Below are 19929 nucleotides of genomic sequence, written 5' to 3'. Positions count from 1 at the left end.
GCCTTGGTTCTGTGGCCAGGAAGGCTTGCAGCAGAACAGACTGGGATATCATGTACGCCTTGAGTGGCAAACATGGGTATGGGGAACCTAAGTGGGCTGATGGCTCCATTGCACTTTACTCTGCTCTTTTTGCTGCACTTGGATTCTTTTGACTGGCTGTCAGGCAGGAACATATTGGTAACCCCAGCTGAAGACGTGGGTTGTAATGTCACAGCAACTATTCTTTTCCATGAGTTTTGCCATTGGGCACTTGTGTTTTACCTCACAATTTGAAATAGGTGTTGTAGACCCTTTACTCTGTCCCTGGATCTATGGGAGGTATTGTGGCCCTGAGGCTCCCACCTCTTTGCTGTCTTGGAAACCTTCAGGAACTTTAAGATTGTGACTCCCTGGGCGACGCGTTGGTGCATCCCTTAGCCTTGCCGTGAAGGAGGGGTCTGAAGACCCTTACTTAGGTTGAAGCTTTCCACTCCAAATAGTGAGGGATAAAGAGGTTGTTTCTCTTTAGAGCTTCCAATGAGGACATGAAGACGGGCAGCTTTTATATATTGCATTATATTGTGAAGTTCTGCAGCAGACTGACAGCCTCAGGTCCACAATTTGTGGTGTATACAATACAACTAGGCAGAAACACATTGAGCCACTACATGTTCTTACTTCATTATTAGCTGTCCTTTGTTTCCCAGCACAGCTGTAGAGTAAAGTAAACTAAAGGGAGAATCTAATTGTGTTCCAGAAGCCCTGCAGTGAGCGCTTGCTCCAGGGCCTACAGACCAATATGGGCAGGGCCATTAAACAGCTGCCTGTCACATGTAAAGATCTAAGTAAATTATCATTTAACACAGATTTTTGTTAAAGTCCAAATACATGAGAATCTACTACCACTGTAATATGTGATGTTTTGTTGTTGGTGATGCTGCTCCCCTCAGATCTTACTGTACAGTGATCTGAGCTCTTATTAACCCTGCACCATCCGGCATAATTGGGTTTTTCTGGACAATAAATACAGCTGTATGAAGCCAATTGCTTAATATTGCTGATAAGAGTGCAGCATTTGTGACTGTTTGTTCCAATTATTAGTTTATACTGAACTACTGTAACACAAAGTTATTATAAATGTTTTTCATATTTGTTTACAAAGAAATTTCTGGTTGCAGAACTGAAGATGGACAATTCTAGTTGGGACAGAGCCTAGAGAATGGGGGTTGTAGTAGACATTACATTTTATTCATGCTATGATTACTGCCACTAAAAACAGGGTTGGAGGCCATGTGATGAAACAGTGACACTTGCAGATAATTAAAAATTACCTTTTCTTAGCTGAAAATCCAGATTGGGCGAGAGCTTATACATTCAGGTTTTCACAAGGTTTTTATTGACTGCAGGTAGCTACCACCTAAGTCTAGCAGCCCACGCCCTAACACCCAGAGAATACACTGAGACATGTGATCCTTTAATTGCATCTCTTTATAAACGTGACACCTTTTGCATACTGTTGCACCACAAGTCTTTACCCAAAAATCTTTTTCTCTGTCTATATCAAACTCTAAATGAATAAGAAATATTCTGCACATAACAGTAACCATACTGTGACCTGTATGTGACTCCTCAGCCTTATTCCAGGTACCCACTGTTGTTGCATTAGCGTGTTGTTGTTTTTTTGTCACTGAAAACACGTCGCCCGTATTTGACATAGGTTTTATTACTAGAGTTGGGTGTTCAGGTGGTGCTCTGTCTAGACTGCCACAGTTCTCTTACCCACAGAAACAGCATGTGCACAGACTGGGATGCATTCAGAAAACTGGAATGTTACCGCAGCACTTGTATCAGTGGCAGTGGGTACGGTTATACCTGTTTACTTGCCTGTTACCAGCGTTAAAAATGCCAGTAAAATATGCCAGTAAAATGCTTCCCTTAGGATGTAAGCTCAAATGAGCAGGGCCCTCTTCCCTCCTATCTCCCTACCTGTTCTTCTGCTCCGTGTTTATTGCTTTAACCTGCCTGGAGTTTCTGAAGTACTAGTATTTTTGTTTATTGTTTTGTACTGTTTCACCCTGTATAGTGTACTGTTTGTACTGTGTACGGTGCTGCGGAAATCTTGTGGCGCCTAACAAATAAAGGATAATAATAATATGTAATTAATGCCACTGGGTGTGATGCCTAAAATTGAAAAAAAAACAAAAAAAACCCCCATACCTGTGGAGGTGCGGGTGGCGTGGAAATACTGGTTCATCTGCTCTGGGCCCAAAGCGGGGTATCCTGAGCTACTGGATAAGTTTCTCTGGACCCTTCGCGTACCCCACATTTTCCTATGGGGCCCAATGATTATTAATTATTTAGCCCCTGAGTGTAGAGGAAGGTAACTGCATAGTGTTTGCCTTTTTTTAAATGTCGGGGCATCTCTGGTTAAGCAGAGGTTGCTCACTACATGCTGCCGAGTGCAGAGTCCCCACATCCTTTGACTTAGACTTTAAGCAATGTTTACAGACCTGTATATGCTGCAGAAGGATGGATGCTTGTATCACACTAATCAGAGCAAACCAATTATACTATTTTATATTATACATTATAGTAATTTTCTTCCAATACATGATGTAAGTTCAGCTCTTGCTAGTGGTAAGATGTGTAATGTGGTGCTGTAGTTTCTCTGAATGAAATCCCACAGAACGCACCTTCCATACTTGTCCTGGAGATGTCTGTCAGGCTTCCATTCTGTGGTAGGGTGTGTGCGCACCTTAGATACTGTAGTAAAATCAGGTTTGAACCTGGAAAACACAAGTGTGGCTAAGCATGCTTCAATTGATGTGTTACATGGTCTGCAGAGAGCTGCAATTGTTATATTGTGACACAGCTTTGTAGCCGTTTGAATACATCCCAGCTGGCAACTGCGTAGACTAAATGGGATTTATTTAGATCTTGAGTGGCTGAATGAACAAAACTGGTTTTGTGTTGTTTTTTATAAACCCATTTCATGCTTATGGCATTGAACACTTTTGTGTAACACATGGCAACGCTTTTATAAGTATTTTGGAGGGTTTTTGGATCTGAATGTTTAATTTTTAATTTTACTATTTATTTTTATTTGTAAGCCATGGAGGAATCTTTTTTTTTTTTTTTTTTTTTTTTTTTTTTACAGATGTGCATTGTGTAGAAGGATTAGTCTTGTCAAGTTTTTTGCTTGTTGTAGTCTAGGTAATTTTCAAAATATTTTGTACTTAAAACTTGTACAGATAGAATTCATGTATCTGCTTTAGTTAATGTAACCTTGTAACAAGCGTTCCTCTCGTGTGTCTGCTGCAAGTCGTAACTATTGTTACAAATATTGTAACACAAAGAAACCAGTGTATTACAGATTTATAATGACCTGCCTTTTGTATTCCATTACCTGGAGGTTATAGAATAGAACCTGTTCTGCCTTAATATTCCACTAATATGGAATATTTCACCAATGTGATGACTCTCCTATGTACATGGGTTAGAGGGAGAAGCTGGCTTCTCCATGATCCTGTATGTGTAAGAGGAAATATCCCAGGAGACGTCTGCCACCATTTTGTTCCGAATTCCTCCCTTTCTGCTGTGAAGAATAAAATTAAGGCAGGATTATTAGTCATTGTCTCTGCCTGTCTGGGTGAGCGATGGATGATTGTCGATTGGATGCTGTGCTGCTCTTTCATCACCTCCCACCTTTCTCCTTATAATCACATCACTGAGCACCTCAGAGCTGTGCTGAGACTCTGCGGCTGCCCAGAGGATGAGCTCTGTGCACTTGTTACCTTGGTGCTGCAGAATATCCATCTTTGTACAGCTGTACCTATAGGGAGACTGTCACTGCTGAGGATCTAGTCTATTTCTGAGAGTGTGTATTTATAAACCCTGCTTGGCACACACAGCGAGAAGGGTTAACCAGCTTTCTCCCTGCATAATAGATTGTTATGCATGGACATAGTGTGATGTAATTCAGCGGCTGCCTGTCTTCATAGGCTCTGGGAGGAGGTCTCAGTCTAAGGGCACGCTTTGTTTCTGCAACATCTGGTTGGGGGGAGTGCTGCCGGACAGATTTGCATAGTGCATTTCTGCTTTCTGGGATTTGTTATGTGCACGCCTGGCAGTCAAGGTGATGGAATGAGCTGCCTTTTTCAATTGCTTTTTTCTGTCTCCCTTCTGCTGCTTGGCCCTGGACCATTGGTAGTGAGCTAAAAATATAGCCTGGTAGTACATGGAGGCAGTTTCTTGCTGGATATCTCTCCACGTTTTCTGAAGACATGTTATGGTCTCCCAAATTCTCCTTATCCAATATGCGTGTGCGGCTGACTGCAAGCGGACTGCTCCGGAATCTGCGGCTGCCTTCTGGATACAGGAAGAGCTCTGTGATATTTCATGCAGGTTAGTGCTGGCTACATGTTCTGTGATCTCTGCTGTGTTCTACTAATAGCCGGGGACATCTTGTTTACTGCTCCAGCTGATAGCTGAGACACGCTTGTTTAGGTGTGCAGCTATATATAAGGTGCACGGTATGTAGCTATGTATGTAGAGATTGTGGTTATTCTGTGTATGTCATTGTGATGTACAGAAGGCTATTTATCATGGTTTGTTTTTATAGGTTCTCCTTGCATGTTATATATAAAGAAAATTCTAAATATTATAGTTTTGTCTTTTTTTTTTTTTTATTTGATTCCACGGTTGTGTTTGAAGTTTCTATGAGAACCACTGAAGATAATGCACAGTAACTGTCATCCTCTGGCATTTAGTATAATTCATAAAATATCAGTGTTTTTTAGATGGTGATCTATTTAATGCAAACACAAAAACTCAGTACACTGAGTAACCTGATATCTCTTAGAGCTATGGGAGCAATTTATTCAGTGACGTGTTTCCCATTTACATTTAACTTAGTTGATTTGCTGTACATTGATTTGCTTTTTAATTGCACTGGTTATTTTTAGCTAATGCCAGGAGGGTAATTTGGAAATGTATTCATTTGATGCATAGACAGCACCAATTGTAATAGAAGAGATCTGTCTTAATGGAGATCTGATGTGAGTCTTATGAACGATAACAGCACATCCATTAACATCTCTCACTAGCCGATATGGCCGACAGTCGGGTCTAATAGAGGATTTATTTCACTTCCATCCTCCCTTATGCTTCATATACACTCACACATTACTAGTATTGAGTCACACAACATGATCTACTAAATTGTGACTCAAATTTCCCGATCTGTAGAAAACTTGCTGTGTTTCCTAGGGGATTGTAAAATATCAGCTGTAAAAATATATTTTAAGAGAACAGCAGTAATAGAGTAGAAATGTTAAATCAGATCATTTACAACCTGAAACAACAAATACAAGCAGAAACACATTATAGAGCTATGCACTGATGCAAACATCCAGGTGTATTTATCTAGCATCAATGTAGGATTTGTACAGTGAAAATAGGTGGTTTGAATAAGGTAACATTTATGGAGGAGGTTTCAGTGAGGGAGACAGACTTGGGATCCAGCAGTAAGGAGCACTGGTGCCATTTTACAGGGCTGCCTGTGTTTATTTTAGAGAGGAGATATTTATTCCATGAGACTAGTACTGCGATTGGCAGGCTATGCAGAGAGCAGGGATTAGCAAATCCTCCACGCAGTATTAGTAATGGTCTCTCTGAAAGGTTACTATAGAAATTGAAAACTGCACCTCTGTAATTGTAAAATAATTGTACTGATTAGACCTCCCCGGGGTGTCTATTGTAAAATCATGGCGCTATCCTGATCTCTGTAGATTAAGCATTAGACTGCCTAGATTGCTTTTTCCAATTCTTGGAATACTCTTACAAATCTTAGTGTTTCGTCGGTACTTGCTGGGAGTAGCGGCTGCATATAGTGATCATTGTCAGGTTATACTAAACATTCCTGATAGGTAAGCTGTGTGTTGCTGAACTGCGAAGGCTTCCCATGATTCTTCCAGTTAAAGACCTATCCTTTCCTATAATTAATGCTCTTGATGCCTTTGGATTTTCAGGGTCAGTGAGAGTAGACTAATACATTCAGGGCCATCATCAGCGGGGTACGGCCGGTACACCCTCTTTAGTCTGACCGCTTGTCCCTCTCCACAATGCTGCGGCTCCTGGTAATAGATAGGCTGGGAGTGTGCGGCGTGGAAACTTCTTCACCGCGTGCCATACTTTCTGTCCATCAGTAACCAGGATGTCCAAATGAATTGGACATTTATTATGATTTGGGGGTAGGAGAGCAGAGCATTTATTGTGATGGTGCTGCATTTACTGTGATGAGGATCGGGGAGGCAGGTATTTACTGTGATGAGGGAGGGCATGTATGGCGAAGAAGGGAGCGCACTGCCAGACTAAGTAGTACCGGGTCCCACAGTTTCTGATGGCAGTCCTGCTTACATGTTACATTGCACTTGCTACAAAACACAACACAGGGCGGTATTTATAGACTGTTAGCATTTCAAGAATGCCTTGTTTTTGGATTATTTTTATTTTTTTATTGTTTTAGTGATTAACCCCCCTCTGCTCAAGCAGAAGAACTGTAGGATTCCCATATATTTGATCCCTTTAACTCCAAAGTAATTCACCCATTTCTGTGCTGCTAATGGCCCTTGGAGCAGTAAGTGAACGCAGGTCTAAGCAGAGTTGTTGGACAGCCAATGGGACTCCATTTATAGAAACTGGTGTGCAAATAAGTGCTTCCTGTAAACCCTTCGTTTTCTACAATGGCTTAGACAAAGGACACAAATGTCTGGTTGCTGTGAGCTATCTGTGCGCCAGTTTTCATAAATTCCTCTCTCCCTTAGTGTGTGGAGCTTGGAGGATACACCAATGCAGAAATATATTGGTATCAACTTATGGGCTTGACACAATGTCTTACTATTGACATTGTCTCATAATGATCAATGTCCAGATGGTGATTTTCCATTACTCAGTGTATTCAGTGAAGGGCCATCATAAGATGCGGGGGAAATAGCCTCTTCTCTATTTAGTCTTGTTGGTGATTGTTTGGTAGATATAGATACATATACGCACTGTTACTATACCATAAGGTTAATGCTGTGATTTGTTCTGCTACTATTAAAACTACATTGCTGTATGGATTATTGAATAGCATATCAAGCTGACCACCAGAGATTGCTGCGGATGACATACCTTCCTCTAATACTGGATGACGGCAAATGGTTATGTTTAAATTTTTATTTATTTTAATTAGTGTGAAAATTATGTGTGTGATGGGTAGATGGACTTTAAATAAAGATGAGCTATTTTAGCACAAAATATGTGCTCTCCGTTTTTTTGATTTGTCTAATTATCCTGCTCTTCAGTGTGTAAACCGTTACTAAATTCCCTTGGATCATTTTTGATGGTGCTGAAGACACATGTAGGGGAAGTTACTTGGCTGCTTTGCCCAATGGCCTAATATGGTAACAGTTTGGCCACAATGCTGTTGGCTTAAATTGTACAGTTTTGTTGCTTGATTTGGTCAAACCAATGGATTGTTTGTTGTCCATATAGTATATTCGCCTGGTGATACACATGCAGATTGTGGTCATCGGCCAACCAAATTTTCTTTCGTGTCCAATATAGAATCTGATCAATCCCATTTGGACATTAGCCAGTTTTTTGCTAGTTGTTTTGGCACCTCAGCGAGTAATGTATTTGCTGTGACAAAAACTCTTTCTTGACCTGACCTGCTCTGTGTCCAGATTTTGATTTTAAGATGCCAGACGTTCACATTTATTGGCAAGATCCTGTTCATTATCCGTCTGTCCTGGTGGTTTTAAGAATCAAAAGGATGATTTTTTTTTTTTTTCCCCTTTATAATTCCATCTCCACCTATTTGGTCCAGATAACCGGCCCTATTGGATACGTAACATTTTAGCAATTACTAATATAGCTGTAGAAGGTTTTTGTTGAAAGGCCAATGTCTGAAATTCTACAAGAACTTGTACATTACTCTTGGTCCCGTTTTCTTTCTGGGGCTGCACATATTCACATTTTATGTACTGTTTGACAACTTGCATATCAGATCAATTTAATTATAATGCGCTGTAGCTAAATTCCAAGAACCTTGTTCAGCCGTTAGAAATGCAGTGGTTTTCCTATAACGGATGGCTGAATCCTTGATGTTAGTTTTTGTTGGCTCTTGTGCAGGAACGGTCTCTCACAGGGCTGTATGACTCAAATTAGGTTCTGAACACAAGGCTAAAGCATGAATTAAAACAATAGCACAGGAAGGCTGGATCTCTGTGTTACTATACAGGCAGGATGTATGTATTTATAACATTATATATAGAAGGAAACAATGTTATAAATTTTGGATTTTTGGGGAATTTTTTTTTTTAACATTGAATGTATTTAGGGTTCTTTAAATTTAACCAACTCAGACTGCCAAAAAGTTAAAAATTAAAAGCCTGATGGACTGTTTAAAACACTTTCTCCAACGTTCTCCACTTTTTCCTGGTTTGTGTTTAGTACATAATGTGTTTGAGCCACTCTATAGATAATTCATTTGGCTCAGTAGTGATCTTCTAAAACATGGTTTCCTGCAGGCCCTGACATAAATTATAAACACTATTTTCTGATCATTGGATGTTGTAACATATGAAGTAGAATCATTAATCATTAACGGACACCCAGAATACTCTCAGATCTGTCCCATGGTTTCGATGATATTAAAGAAACACTGGTGTTCGGTGACTTATTGGTCAGTGTTAACATGTTACAAACCACTATGTTGGATGCAGTGTACTTCAAATGTGCAGCAAAAAATTGGCTATTAGAGAGGTGGGAAGCTGTTCTTAAACAGCAGTGTTCCCTTGCCGGATGTGAGAAATGTTTGATTAATTATCTCCTTTAAATCCTATTCTGAAAAATATGAATTTGGTGTCTAGCCCATAGTTATCTATTATGCTCACTTCATGCACATTTAATTTTTTCTTTTCCTTTTTTTATCTTGAAGTCAAATTTATTTACTTTGACTTTTATTAAATCCAAAACTGATGCTCAGGAATTTTAGAAAGTAAAAACAGATGTTTGAATGGGTTTGTCCCATCTGTCCTGCCATCTGTTTTTCACTTTTTGCCCAGGTGACCAACACAGTCCACAGGTACACTGTGCTGTTGTCGCTTTGTTCAGGTAATCTCTTGCACTCTCTCCGACCATGTTGTACTTGGTGCACTAGCGTTTTGATCAGGCCCCTCTAGTACTCTTTGCTGAGCTTCACACAATGCTCGCTGAACCCATAGCCGCCTTCTGAGATCTCAGGCTAGCTTATCTCTTGGTCTTCACCAATACATTCATGGTATAGGTTGGTGCTTCGTTTTGAGCTTGCTGGTAATCCAGCGAAGACTATCTGAATGGCTTAAACTAGAACAGGACCAAACCTTTTTTCAGGAGCTCGATAACCTTAAAGTTCGAGACTATAGAAAAGTTAACACGGCCAAGACGGATATTCTGGATGTTAATATCCCGCTGAAGTTGAAGCAGCTTTTGGAGCTAAATTTTCCATTTCACTGGAATTCCGACAGTATCAAATATCTGGGCATAGCAATTACTAGAAAGGTAGAAGACCTCTACCAAGCAAACTACCCCCAATTGATAGCCTGCCTTAGGAAAGACATGATTTCTTGGGACAGGCTGATAATATCTTGGGTGGGCCGGATTACATCAGTGAAGATGAATTTGCTCCCCAGGCTGCTTTACCTTTTCCATACCCTCCCCATCAAAGTCCCTTCCTCTACTTTTAAAATGCTGCAAACTTCTATCATGCGCTTCATTTGGTCAAGTAAGAAATCCAGGATCTCTGCTCGTATTCTACAACGCTCTCCCATGGCAGGTGGCCTCGGCATTCCCAATCTTCGCAACTATGCGGCACGTTTAGCTCAATGTGTCCAATGGCATTCTCTGCCTGGGACCAGGGTCTGGGTTGATATAGAATCGGACCTATTAGGAGGCCCACCAATTTGCTCTATCCTCTGGCTCTCAGCCGCACAGCGAGCAGCCCTTTCTCGAACTCACCCAGTAATAGCCCTCTCCCTTTCAATTTGGTCTCGGTGTAGTAGAATGGCATCTCTATCTCCCGCCCCCCAGATACTTATACCTCTTTGGTTGAACCCAGCCTTTATACCAGGCCACTCACGTTCTATTTACACAAAATGGGCAGGGGAAGGTAAATTACTGTTGCTAAACCACATTACAAGCACTCTAACGTTCCCTCAGTTCTCAGAATTAATTGAGCGGTGTGGGTTCACGATGGGACAGTTCCACCAATACTTACAAATCAGACATTATCATCATCAGGTCAAGGCTCAGTTGCCTGGCAGACCCCCCACTGTGTTTGAGAATTTATGCCTATCGGGACCGTCCTCAAAAGGTCTAATCTTAACACTATACATTGCCTTACTCCCCACATCCACGGAGGCTAAGGACCCTTTTTTAGACACAGTGGGAGGCAGATTTGGGAACGTCCCTAGATCCAGAAGAATGGTCGGACATCTACGAGTGGACAGCTGGTTGTTCTATAAATGTCCGTACCAAAGAAAATGGCATTAAATTGTTACATAGATGGTATTCTGTTCCCTCTAGGCTTCACATCATGTACCCTCAAACAAGTCCAACATGTTGGAGAGACTGTGGCCACACTGGCACCTTCATACACACATGATGGGACTGTCCCAAACTGCGCCCGTTCTGGACAGAAGTTCTCGCATTAGCAACGGCTGTCCTCGATACTCCTGTGCCCTCCGATCCTAAGCACGTATTATTGCCTCTACCTCTCCCAGACCTTCCAACACCCATAAGCTTCTTCGGCATATAATCAGCGCAGCTACCTGTCAAATAGCTGCCCACTGGAATAACCCCGTTTCTCCAACGCTCCAAATGGTCTGTGGTCGGACCTGGCACACTTATCAGATGGAACACATCACCAGCGTGCTCAAGGGCTCCTCCGTGTCTTTCAACAAAGTCTGGTCTCCATGGGCTTCGTATTGCAACCAACCTCTGCTCCAATTTTAGTCAAACCCTATCCACTGCCAGAAATATTAGACTGAACTATTACCCTCTGCTAAAAATATAAAGGCGTGAATTCCTCCTTCCTTACCCTAACCTTCCCAATCTGTTCTCTCTCCTCCCCCCTTTTTGTCCTGTCCCTCCCCCCTACCTCCCTTTTCTTTCTCTTTTCCCCCTTATTTGTATAATTTAAAATAAACTAGAACAGGATTCTCAACTCTGGTAGCAGGCATCAGTACTCAAGGCGACTAGAACACACAACTCACTGGAGGGAATTTGAACTTGTAGTCGTAATTCTTGATGGCCAACCCTATTGGCATGACATGGTTATAGTTCCCAATTTGGCATAGTCTGACTCTCGTTATGGAAGCCACACTGATTGTACCACGCTAGCAGTAACCACCTCAGGATAGAAGCTCTGGTGCTGGATAATTTTTTTTTAAGGGTCCACACCACTGTTTGTTGGAACAAACTCCCACGCCACTCCCCTCCATTGGAACAAGCTCCCCCGCTCTATCAGAACTTCCCCTAATCTGTCCTCTTTCAAACGAACATTAAAAACCCACCTTTTCCTTAAAGCCTTCCAGTCTCATGCCTAAACTTCCACCGGTCGGCTACCTCTTTCTCTTACCTTCTTCCCTTCTCCCCCTTCCTCGACTCCGTCTCCGTTTCTCCCGTCTCTCCGTCTCATCCATGTGTCTGTCTGTCTTCCCCTCCCTTTAGATTGTTAGCTCCTTTGAGCAGGGCTCTCCTACCTCCTGTTTCCATCACTTTTAACTGCGCTGTCCAGCTACTCAGCTCACCTCCTCTCGGTCCCTCTGCCCTCTGTCTCCTCTTGCTTCTCTCCGTTCCCCTCAGTGACTCTCAACCTGTCACCTGTGCCCACCCTCTTGGGCCATAGTTAACTGCCTATACTCACTTTTCCCCTCCCTCTCTTTCATGCTGTGCCTGAGCCCCCAGTGTTATAGTGCTTACTGTTACTTGTACTGTGCTGTTTCACCTTGTACTGTGCCATTGTTTGTCCTTGTACGGCGCTACGGATACTTTGTGGCGCCCTATAAATAAAAATTAATAATAATAATAATAATAATTTGTGTTCCAGTAATTAGTTTTACAGTTAGTGTAATAGGGAAATTGGATTCATTAAACCAAAGTGAGCTCAGAGTGACAGACTCCTCCCGGATTATACATACAGACTCCGCATTAGACTGACTTCACATCCACATTGAGAAGCAGCACCCAGGTGTTCAGCAACATCTTGATGAGCTGATTATTGAAGGTCCAGTAGGTATGATTGATGAAGCAGCGGAATTGTGCCAGTCATCAACTTTATGGGTAGTGTTTCAAGTGTTAATAAATTCTCTGATTCATAGACCTAGTGGGGTTCAGACTGGTGCTGTCTGTGGCAGATCCACTATGACATGAATATATTTTACCCGCCTGGCATAATCTGGTTGCAGAAAGCACAGGGCTTGTACCGCATTAGCGGTAGGCAGCTCAGGCCAGTGTCGGACTGGGGCATGAAGGGCCCACTGGGGAACTGCAATGCTAGCGGCCCACCAGAGAGGTTGTGGCCAGCCATCATAAAGGCGAGACCAGACACTAGAGGGGCAGTGGTCAGCCCACAAAGAACAGCTAGCACCTTAGTGTAGTATATACGGAATGCAGTGTGTGTATAAAGAGTACACAGTCTTGACCTGCCGCTTAGATTGGGCTGAACAGTCACCAAAAATCAGGATTATTTCACTAGACCAGGCTTGGCTAACCTGTGGCACTCCAGGTGTTGTGAAACTACAAGCCCCAGCATGCTTTGCCAATATATAGCAGCTTATTGCTGGAAGAGTATGCTGAGACCTGTAGTTTCACAAACCTGGAGTTGTCACAGGTTACTAAGCCTGCACTAGACTCAGAACATTTGACAGACTGTCCTACCTGTTCTTGTCACTTTTACTACCTGTGGCTGCTGGTTTCTTTAGTTGCAGCTTGTCTGGATCCTGGAATTTTGGGGGGCCCTATTTGGAAAAAATAATGGGTACATTTAGAAAATTCCAACCAGCCCCGGCATTAAATCAATAGGACCCACAAGTAATACTTGGGCCTTCCTCCAACGCCAACATTAAAGTATTAGGTTTATTAAATGGGAATACTATTTCCCTCCCTCCAGACAGCCCCTGCAATAAATTAATCACATTTACGTATAATAAATATACCTATTTTCCGCAACAGTCACTGCCATTAAATAATTCATATTCACATTTAATAAATAGACCTCATGCTCCTCAAACTAAGCCCCACATTCAATAGCCCCCAAACCACCGGATCTTAAATTAATAGTCCCCACTATAAAATTAAACTGCGCAACCTTCACCCTACAAACAAAATAGCACCCATTATTTAGCCACCACCTACCACACACACAAATTACATTGTCACAAGCCCGTTGTGCCATCACACACACATAATTATTCTGTGCCGCCTTATGATCACACTGCGTCCACCATGCTGTTTTTGCTCCCCCCCCCTTCACACTCTGCCATGCTGACCTGCCCCCCTTCATGCCTCTCCCCATGTCTCTCAGGCTGGCTGGGTGCGCACTTACCTGTGCAAACCTCTGGCGTCCTTCCTTCTTGCTCCTCTGGGTGGCTGGATAACAGGAACTCCTCCTCCATGGCTGAGTGTCGCCGTCTCTTCATTCCCCTGCTCAAACTGAAACACACACTACCACGCAAGTGCAGAGAACCCAGATGCGGCAGTTTGTTTTTCAGTCTGGTTACCCAAAGTGTCGACGCCATCGCAAGTGTCACTGTTCCTTAAGCTCCGCTCTAACAATGGAGGGGGGGAGCTTCAACAAGGCTGGACCTCTGGGGGATAGCCCTGCTGCCCGGCAGGCCAGTCCGAGGCTGACCAGGCTAGGTGCTCTGGTTACACTTTTTGAGGAGTGAGTGAGGACATAATGTTTTGATTTTTACACTAATTTAAATTGGTTTTCTTCCGCATATGTACCCATGACTTGGGTAGCTACACTCTTCTCTAAAGTATCTGAACATGCAGCTTACTATTACTAAATTAATGTGTTGTGTACAGCTGCGTGATGCATGTTGCTTCAGTGTCAAATCAGACACTTATTGATGCATCCTGCTGCCAATATGTATCTAAAGTTAGCATAGAAATTGGACACTCTTGGAAGCTGCTGGTACCTCTGGCTTGTTTAATATTGGAGTGTGTGATCTCTGTACTCAAGTGCAAGCTTTCCGTTTACTTTCCCTACTGCAGAGAATCAAGCCTTTCACAACAAAGATAGAGTTTAGTGCTAGATATGCTTTCTGCACAACTGTGCTTACATTTTACCTGTCTCCTCACAGTGGCGACAGCGGTTCTGTATGCAGCCTAGTCATTCAACATGCACTAGTGATATGACTGATGCATGAGACACAAACTGCCTCAGATATTAGGGCTGCCTCAGGTATTAGTGAGTTGATGGGCTGACAGATAGTTAAGACCACAATATCGCCACCCCCGTTTTGTGCAGGTAACTGGTACCTCCATTGTTTTCAAAATAATTACCGGAAGCTAATAATTGTACAATTTGTGACATGTATAAGTAAACGAATAGCCATGGTCATTAAAATACTCACCAGTACACATGGATACACTTGAATAAACTCTCTCACTAACTTGCAATCGGGTTGACCACTCAGAGTTGAGGGGCCTGAGTCTTTAAGAAGAGCAAATCAAAAATAGTAACTTTGCACCTTGATAAAACCATGTTGCATTGCAGGGTGAGGTAAATTTTAAAATGTGGGGACAGATTTGTAGTTGGGATAGAGCGTTTCCTCCCTAGATCAACTTTAAATTTCAGTGTAAAAATAATGCTCAAGTATGTGTGCTCCATGAAAGAACAGCCAGTATTTAACTTATGTGCAAAATAATAAACTAGTTTGCACCCCTTGCATTGTAACATGGTTTGTCCAGGATCAAACATACTCCTTTTTTTTTTGCCTTGCTGTACTTAATGACTCAGGCCCAAGGCGCGCATGCGCAGCCCAACCTGCATGTGCGTAACATACACAGCTCAAAACGTTGATGCTGTATATGTACTACTGTACAGTACTGTATGTACTGTCTTCAAAACGGCACCAAAGTATGTGAATCACAGGCAAAGACAGTGACAAGAAGCAGAGAGAGAGTTTGTCGCTCTGTTAATCTTTGAGGCGCCTTGACTCTGGCAAGTGTCAACATGAACTGGCCATAGCATTACGTTTGGCAGGATCAACTGTGCAGACAATTATCAAGAATAGAGAAAAAAATTGTTTTCTAAGATGACTGCTCCTCTCAGTGTAACACTAAGTACTAGAACCAGATCAACACTTATGATTGACATGGAACGTTTCCCAAGTGTGTGAAGAGCAAATACAATGTTGACCATCCAATCTAAAGCATTACGCTTGCATAAACACGTACAGAATGACTTTCCACCAGGTACAAACGTTGACCCTTTTGTAGCGAGCCATGGTTGGTTTAATAGATTTAAGCGACTGGTTAAATTACAGAATGTTGCTGTCAGTAGATGGCAGCACTGTCACTCCACATCTCTGCTTTCTCTACCCTAGTCCTACGCAATCGTGAGGAATGGCTATAAACATTTACTACATCTCAAGAGGTATCCAGGCGCACTTGACATAGACATAAATGCGCTTTTTAGATGCATTTTCTTCCCTTGCATATATTCTGACCATTTGTGTCCAACTATAATTGAGCCCCAATGTAGCAAAGTTAAATTGACTAGGAACAAAATAAAAATGATAAATGATATTCTAGGAAAAAAGTACCCCCTGTTAAAATTTGTTAATCATGACCTAATATGTAAAAACTATCATTTGCTCCTCCTAAAATCATTAATTTAGCTGACCTAATCACGTGACACCCCTAAGAGATTTTACTTTTGTCATTACGGTGTCAACCAAAAACATGAAAGAAGCCTTGTGTGTTAAGTGCACCCCATGATTCAGTAGAGCGCCTTAGCTCATTGATGCTTGCAGACATTCCTTTATGCACCATTCCTTGTGGTGCTATCACAGCATCATTCCAGAGCTATGTTTCAGCCACTTGGTTGTACGCTTAGGGTCATTGTCCTGTTGCATGATCCGTTTTCAGCAATGTTTCAGTTTTCTGACATATGACCTCACATTTTCCTCTAGAATAATCTGGTATAAATATTAGGTTGTGATGAACTCATTGATTCTCCTGACCACCATTCTATGAAAGCCATGCTTGTTGAGTCTTGTAAATACCTGGATGCAACTTTTTATTTTATTTTTTTTGCAATTTCTTAGAGCATCATAGGTAATTTGCTGGGATGCCCATTCCTGGCGAGATTGGCAAGTGGGTTTCAGTGTTCTCCATGTGTAAATGATCTTTCTCAGTGTTGATTCGTGGACTTACGATTGTTTGAAAATGGTCTTATAACCGTTTCCAGAACGATGAGCAGCAACAGTTGCTTCTTTGAATCATTGTAGATGTCTGTTGTCCTTGGCAGGGTGTTAACAGAAACCTGAATACGCTGGAGTGAGCTACCAAAGGCTCTCTTTATTTAGAGGTGGTGGAGGGCACGTGATTGGCAGCACCTGGCTCATATTCCTTTTTATCCATATGGAAGCAGTAAGAATGTAGTTATTTGTAAGACAGGACTTATTCTTGCTAATTATTTGAACAGATTTTACTTTATTAATGAACAATCAATACATATTTGTCAAAATGTAGCACTAGATAGTGGTGTCCGGATATGTAAGAACACATATTTGATATACATAGATCATAATAAAGAGTGCACCCTCTTTGTTTTGCGGGATGAACAGTATAACTATCACGTGTCCTTTTGGGCTGTGTTTATTTTAGTAACGGCACTTAGATGTATGTGAATGAATCCCTGCTGTACAGCCTTAATTTATGAAAGCGCTACCTTTGCCAAGTATTTCTCTGATTACTGAAATAGGTAGTAAATGTGTTTTTACTCTGTGTGGCATGGACATTAAAGCGAGTTCTGGAGTTCCATACACAGTGAATATTTTATGTAAGTAAAACAAATGTCTGGAGTGACATTACTCTGATTCTTGCTGAGCATAATTCGTAAACATTGGGTAACGTACACTTCAGAGAAAGGGACTCTTCTCCCCGCTCGTGTGCATCGGGCAGGGGGAAGCTCAGTGATTGATTTGTAAAACAATTTTTTTTTCTCAAAATATAATATATATTATGTTAAAAAATATAATATTTTAAAGAAATGTATGCCATTGCATGCAAGTAAGGCAATTAAATCTAGCACAATATATCATTATTACTATGTTTGACATTCACAATGACACAAAAACAAACTGAAAATAGATGTAAAGTGTAAGCTGTTGTGAAAGGAACAAACTTCAAGGGGGTAGAGAAAGTTTTTAGATGGGAAGGGGGCAAGTGGAGTGAAGAGGGAGGTGGAACTTCAGCTAGTGTGAATCAGACGTGGACAGATTAGGGTATAAAGTCACGTTTCCTCTTATAGGCAATGGGTAAAGAGGTTGCCATTAGAATTTGTTTTGGAGGGGGAGGGGGAATGAAGGTTCTATGTGGCGGGAGCTGTTACCCTCCCAATCACCTACAGCATAAAACCAAGAGCAAGTGAGAGTGTGAGGTCTGATGTAGAGGGGAAATCTCTCCACCAGTTGGCTATGTGAACAAAGGGTTTTATGTTGTGCAATCTAAATAGATTTATCTCATAACAGAGATAATGGGATATTTTGTTTTCTATCCCCTTGTTACCTATGCGTTCTGCTACACAATTGATTGTTATAATCAATTTATAATGCAGTCTCCTTCAATTGTTAATGAGCTTCAGCCAATTAATGTTCTATAAAGTTTAATGGGATAAGTGATTGCTCATTCATGAGATCTTGGGGGATTCTGGGCAGGAAAAGCGGAAACTTTATTCTTGCAGCCCCCTGGTCGCCCATAGGATGAAATCCTGTGTAAGGAGTAGCAACACTTTTTTATATATTTTTTTTATGTATTATTGGTTGTCATGCATTAAATAAACACAATATTCTTCAGGTTGGTGAAGACTTGATTGTAGTTTAACAATGGAATAATATTATGACAGAAGAATACAGAAACATGAACAATTATTGAATGAAACCAGGAGTGATGATATTAGGGTAAAAAGGACGGGAAAAAGTGTGTGTTGGGGGGGGGGGGGGGGATTTGTCACTTGGATAGAGATACATATAGAGACTTTGGTGGAATATGGAGCAGGGAGGAAGAGAAACATAATGTGCGGAGTCCAGTAGCAAGTGTGAGTAACCTCGCTTATGATCTTGTTAGTGCCTCCTAGGAGCCACATACTACGTAGGTGAACTGATTTTAAAGGTCACCATCATAACATTGTTGTCTCTTCACAGTGGTGAAGGACACATGCTCTTATATAATGCTAAATTATTTTTTATATGGTTTTTATGGTAGTCCAAAATATACTTCTGTCTTTGTGTCTATGCATCAAGCTTATCGGACACTTAAGAGATACAGAAATTACTGTTTCTGCATTTTGTAAGTTTAGCTGCTATGTATTAACTGCCTAACAGAGGAGAGTTCATGGACATACAAATAAAGTACGTGCAGCATTGCAATCCCCATTGATTACTATGGGGATTGCGATGTTCTGCAATGCATCAAGCTTTAATTAGCTTTGCATTGTGCAGACAGGTAACGCCATCTCAGGATGGCGTTACCTGTCATTTCCTATGGGGTTCTGCTGTCGCAGAATTCGATAATCCTCCTAGGAAAATTGCCCCCGCATGATGCATTCAAGCGGTGCATAAATATGCATCACTGCGATGTGCAGCCATTTATATTTTGTGGCACCGCATCTTCTTGTTGCATAGACCCCTTTGTCTGATCCGAGCTGGTCGGCTTCAGGTTACAATAAATACCCATCAGATGGTAAGAGACGTAGTTGCAGGTAACTGGTGGCAAGCAGGAAGATAGACTGATAGTGGCCAGAGCATTGGCCTTCTGAGGACTGCAGCAATGGGAGGGTTGAGTATCCGTTTTCATGTTTAAAAGGAAATTTGCTGTTGAGGAATCATTGTCTTTCTGTGATCTTGAATGATTGATTTCATTTGGGAGCATTTCTATGCAACGCTTTTTTTCTTTTTTTCTTTTCTTTATCTCATGTTCTTACTACAGGTTAAAAACTCAGCGCCTCCAGTAACACAAAATGTATATCTCCAAGTTGCTGCTTGTCCTAAGCCAGATATCCAATTATATATATTACATACTACCTTTATTTTCCCAGCTCATCAAGGATCTGTATATTTCCAGTGATGAATTCAGAATCCACTATGAAGGTTATTGGGCATCTGTAACGCTTACCTGGTAGCTCCTTTAGTGACTGGTAATTGCTTTATACAAAGTTGTGAAGCTCTAGTATCTAATGTGCACATAGAACTGTGTGGTGCTTATAGTCACATTGTATATATTACTAACCATAACATAAAGGTTTGTCACATTACAGAATGTGTGCCTGGGCCCTGTAGTTACAGCAGCTCAGTGTTAGTAAATCTGGTTCAAGAATATAAAGTCTCTGACCTCTTAGGTGTATGTATCAAACTAACATTTGCTTAAATCCCTTTAGGATGTAAGCTCTCAGGAGCAGGCCCTCTTTCCTTGTGTGCTCCTTATACTATTCCATCACCCTCTGTACCTCTTAGCCTGCTTCCCTAGCCCTATTTTCTTAAGCTTCGGCCTACGTCGCGCTAATTTTTACCCTCCCTTTCACGATCTGTCCCAGAAATAATCTGATTTGCTTTACCTCGTTACCTGTGTTTGTATATATTTTTGTTGTTTCTGTATCCTGTTGTGTCTTGGGTCTCTGTTTTCTGTATATGT

At 41.5% G+C, this 19929-nt stretch overlaps 1 protein-coding gene across 5 annotated transcripts in view; it reads left to right on the top strand.

Moving 5' to 3' along the window:
- MTUS1 (microtubule associated scaffold protein 1) overlaps window positions 1-19929 on the top strand; it is a 136852-nt gene that overhangs the window by 61510 nt on the left and 55413 nt on the right. Inside the window, exon 1 of one of the 5 annotated variants that reach the window (XM_075196489.1) lies at window positions 3748-4383. The exons of the other annotated variants lie outside the window; for them this stretch is intronic. Within the exon in view, the coding sequence (XP_075052590.1) occupies window positions 4263-4383 (121 nt within the window). The 5' untranslated portion in view covers window positions 3748-4262. Of the gene's footprint in view, window positions 1-3747; window positions 4384-19929 lie in introns of those variants that run through there. 5 annotated transcript variants of the gene reach the window in all.

This window comes from Mixophyes fleayi, chromosome 1 (assembly GCF_038048845.1).
Source record: "Mixophyes fleayi isolate aMixFle1 chromosome 1, aMixFle1.hap1, whole genome shotgun sequence".
NCBI lineage: Eukaryota > Metazoa > Chordata > Amphibia > Anura > Limnodynastidae > Mixophyes > Mixophyes fleayi.
The sequence above is the reverse complement of the archived record's forward strand: the minus strand, read 5'-3'. Positions and strand labels throughout refer to the sequence as shown.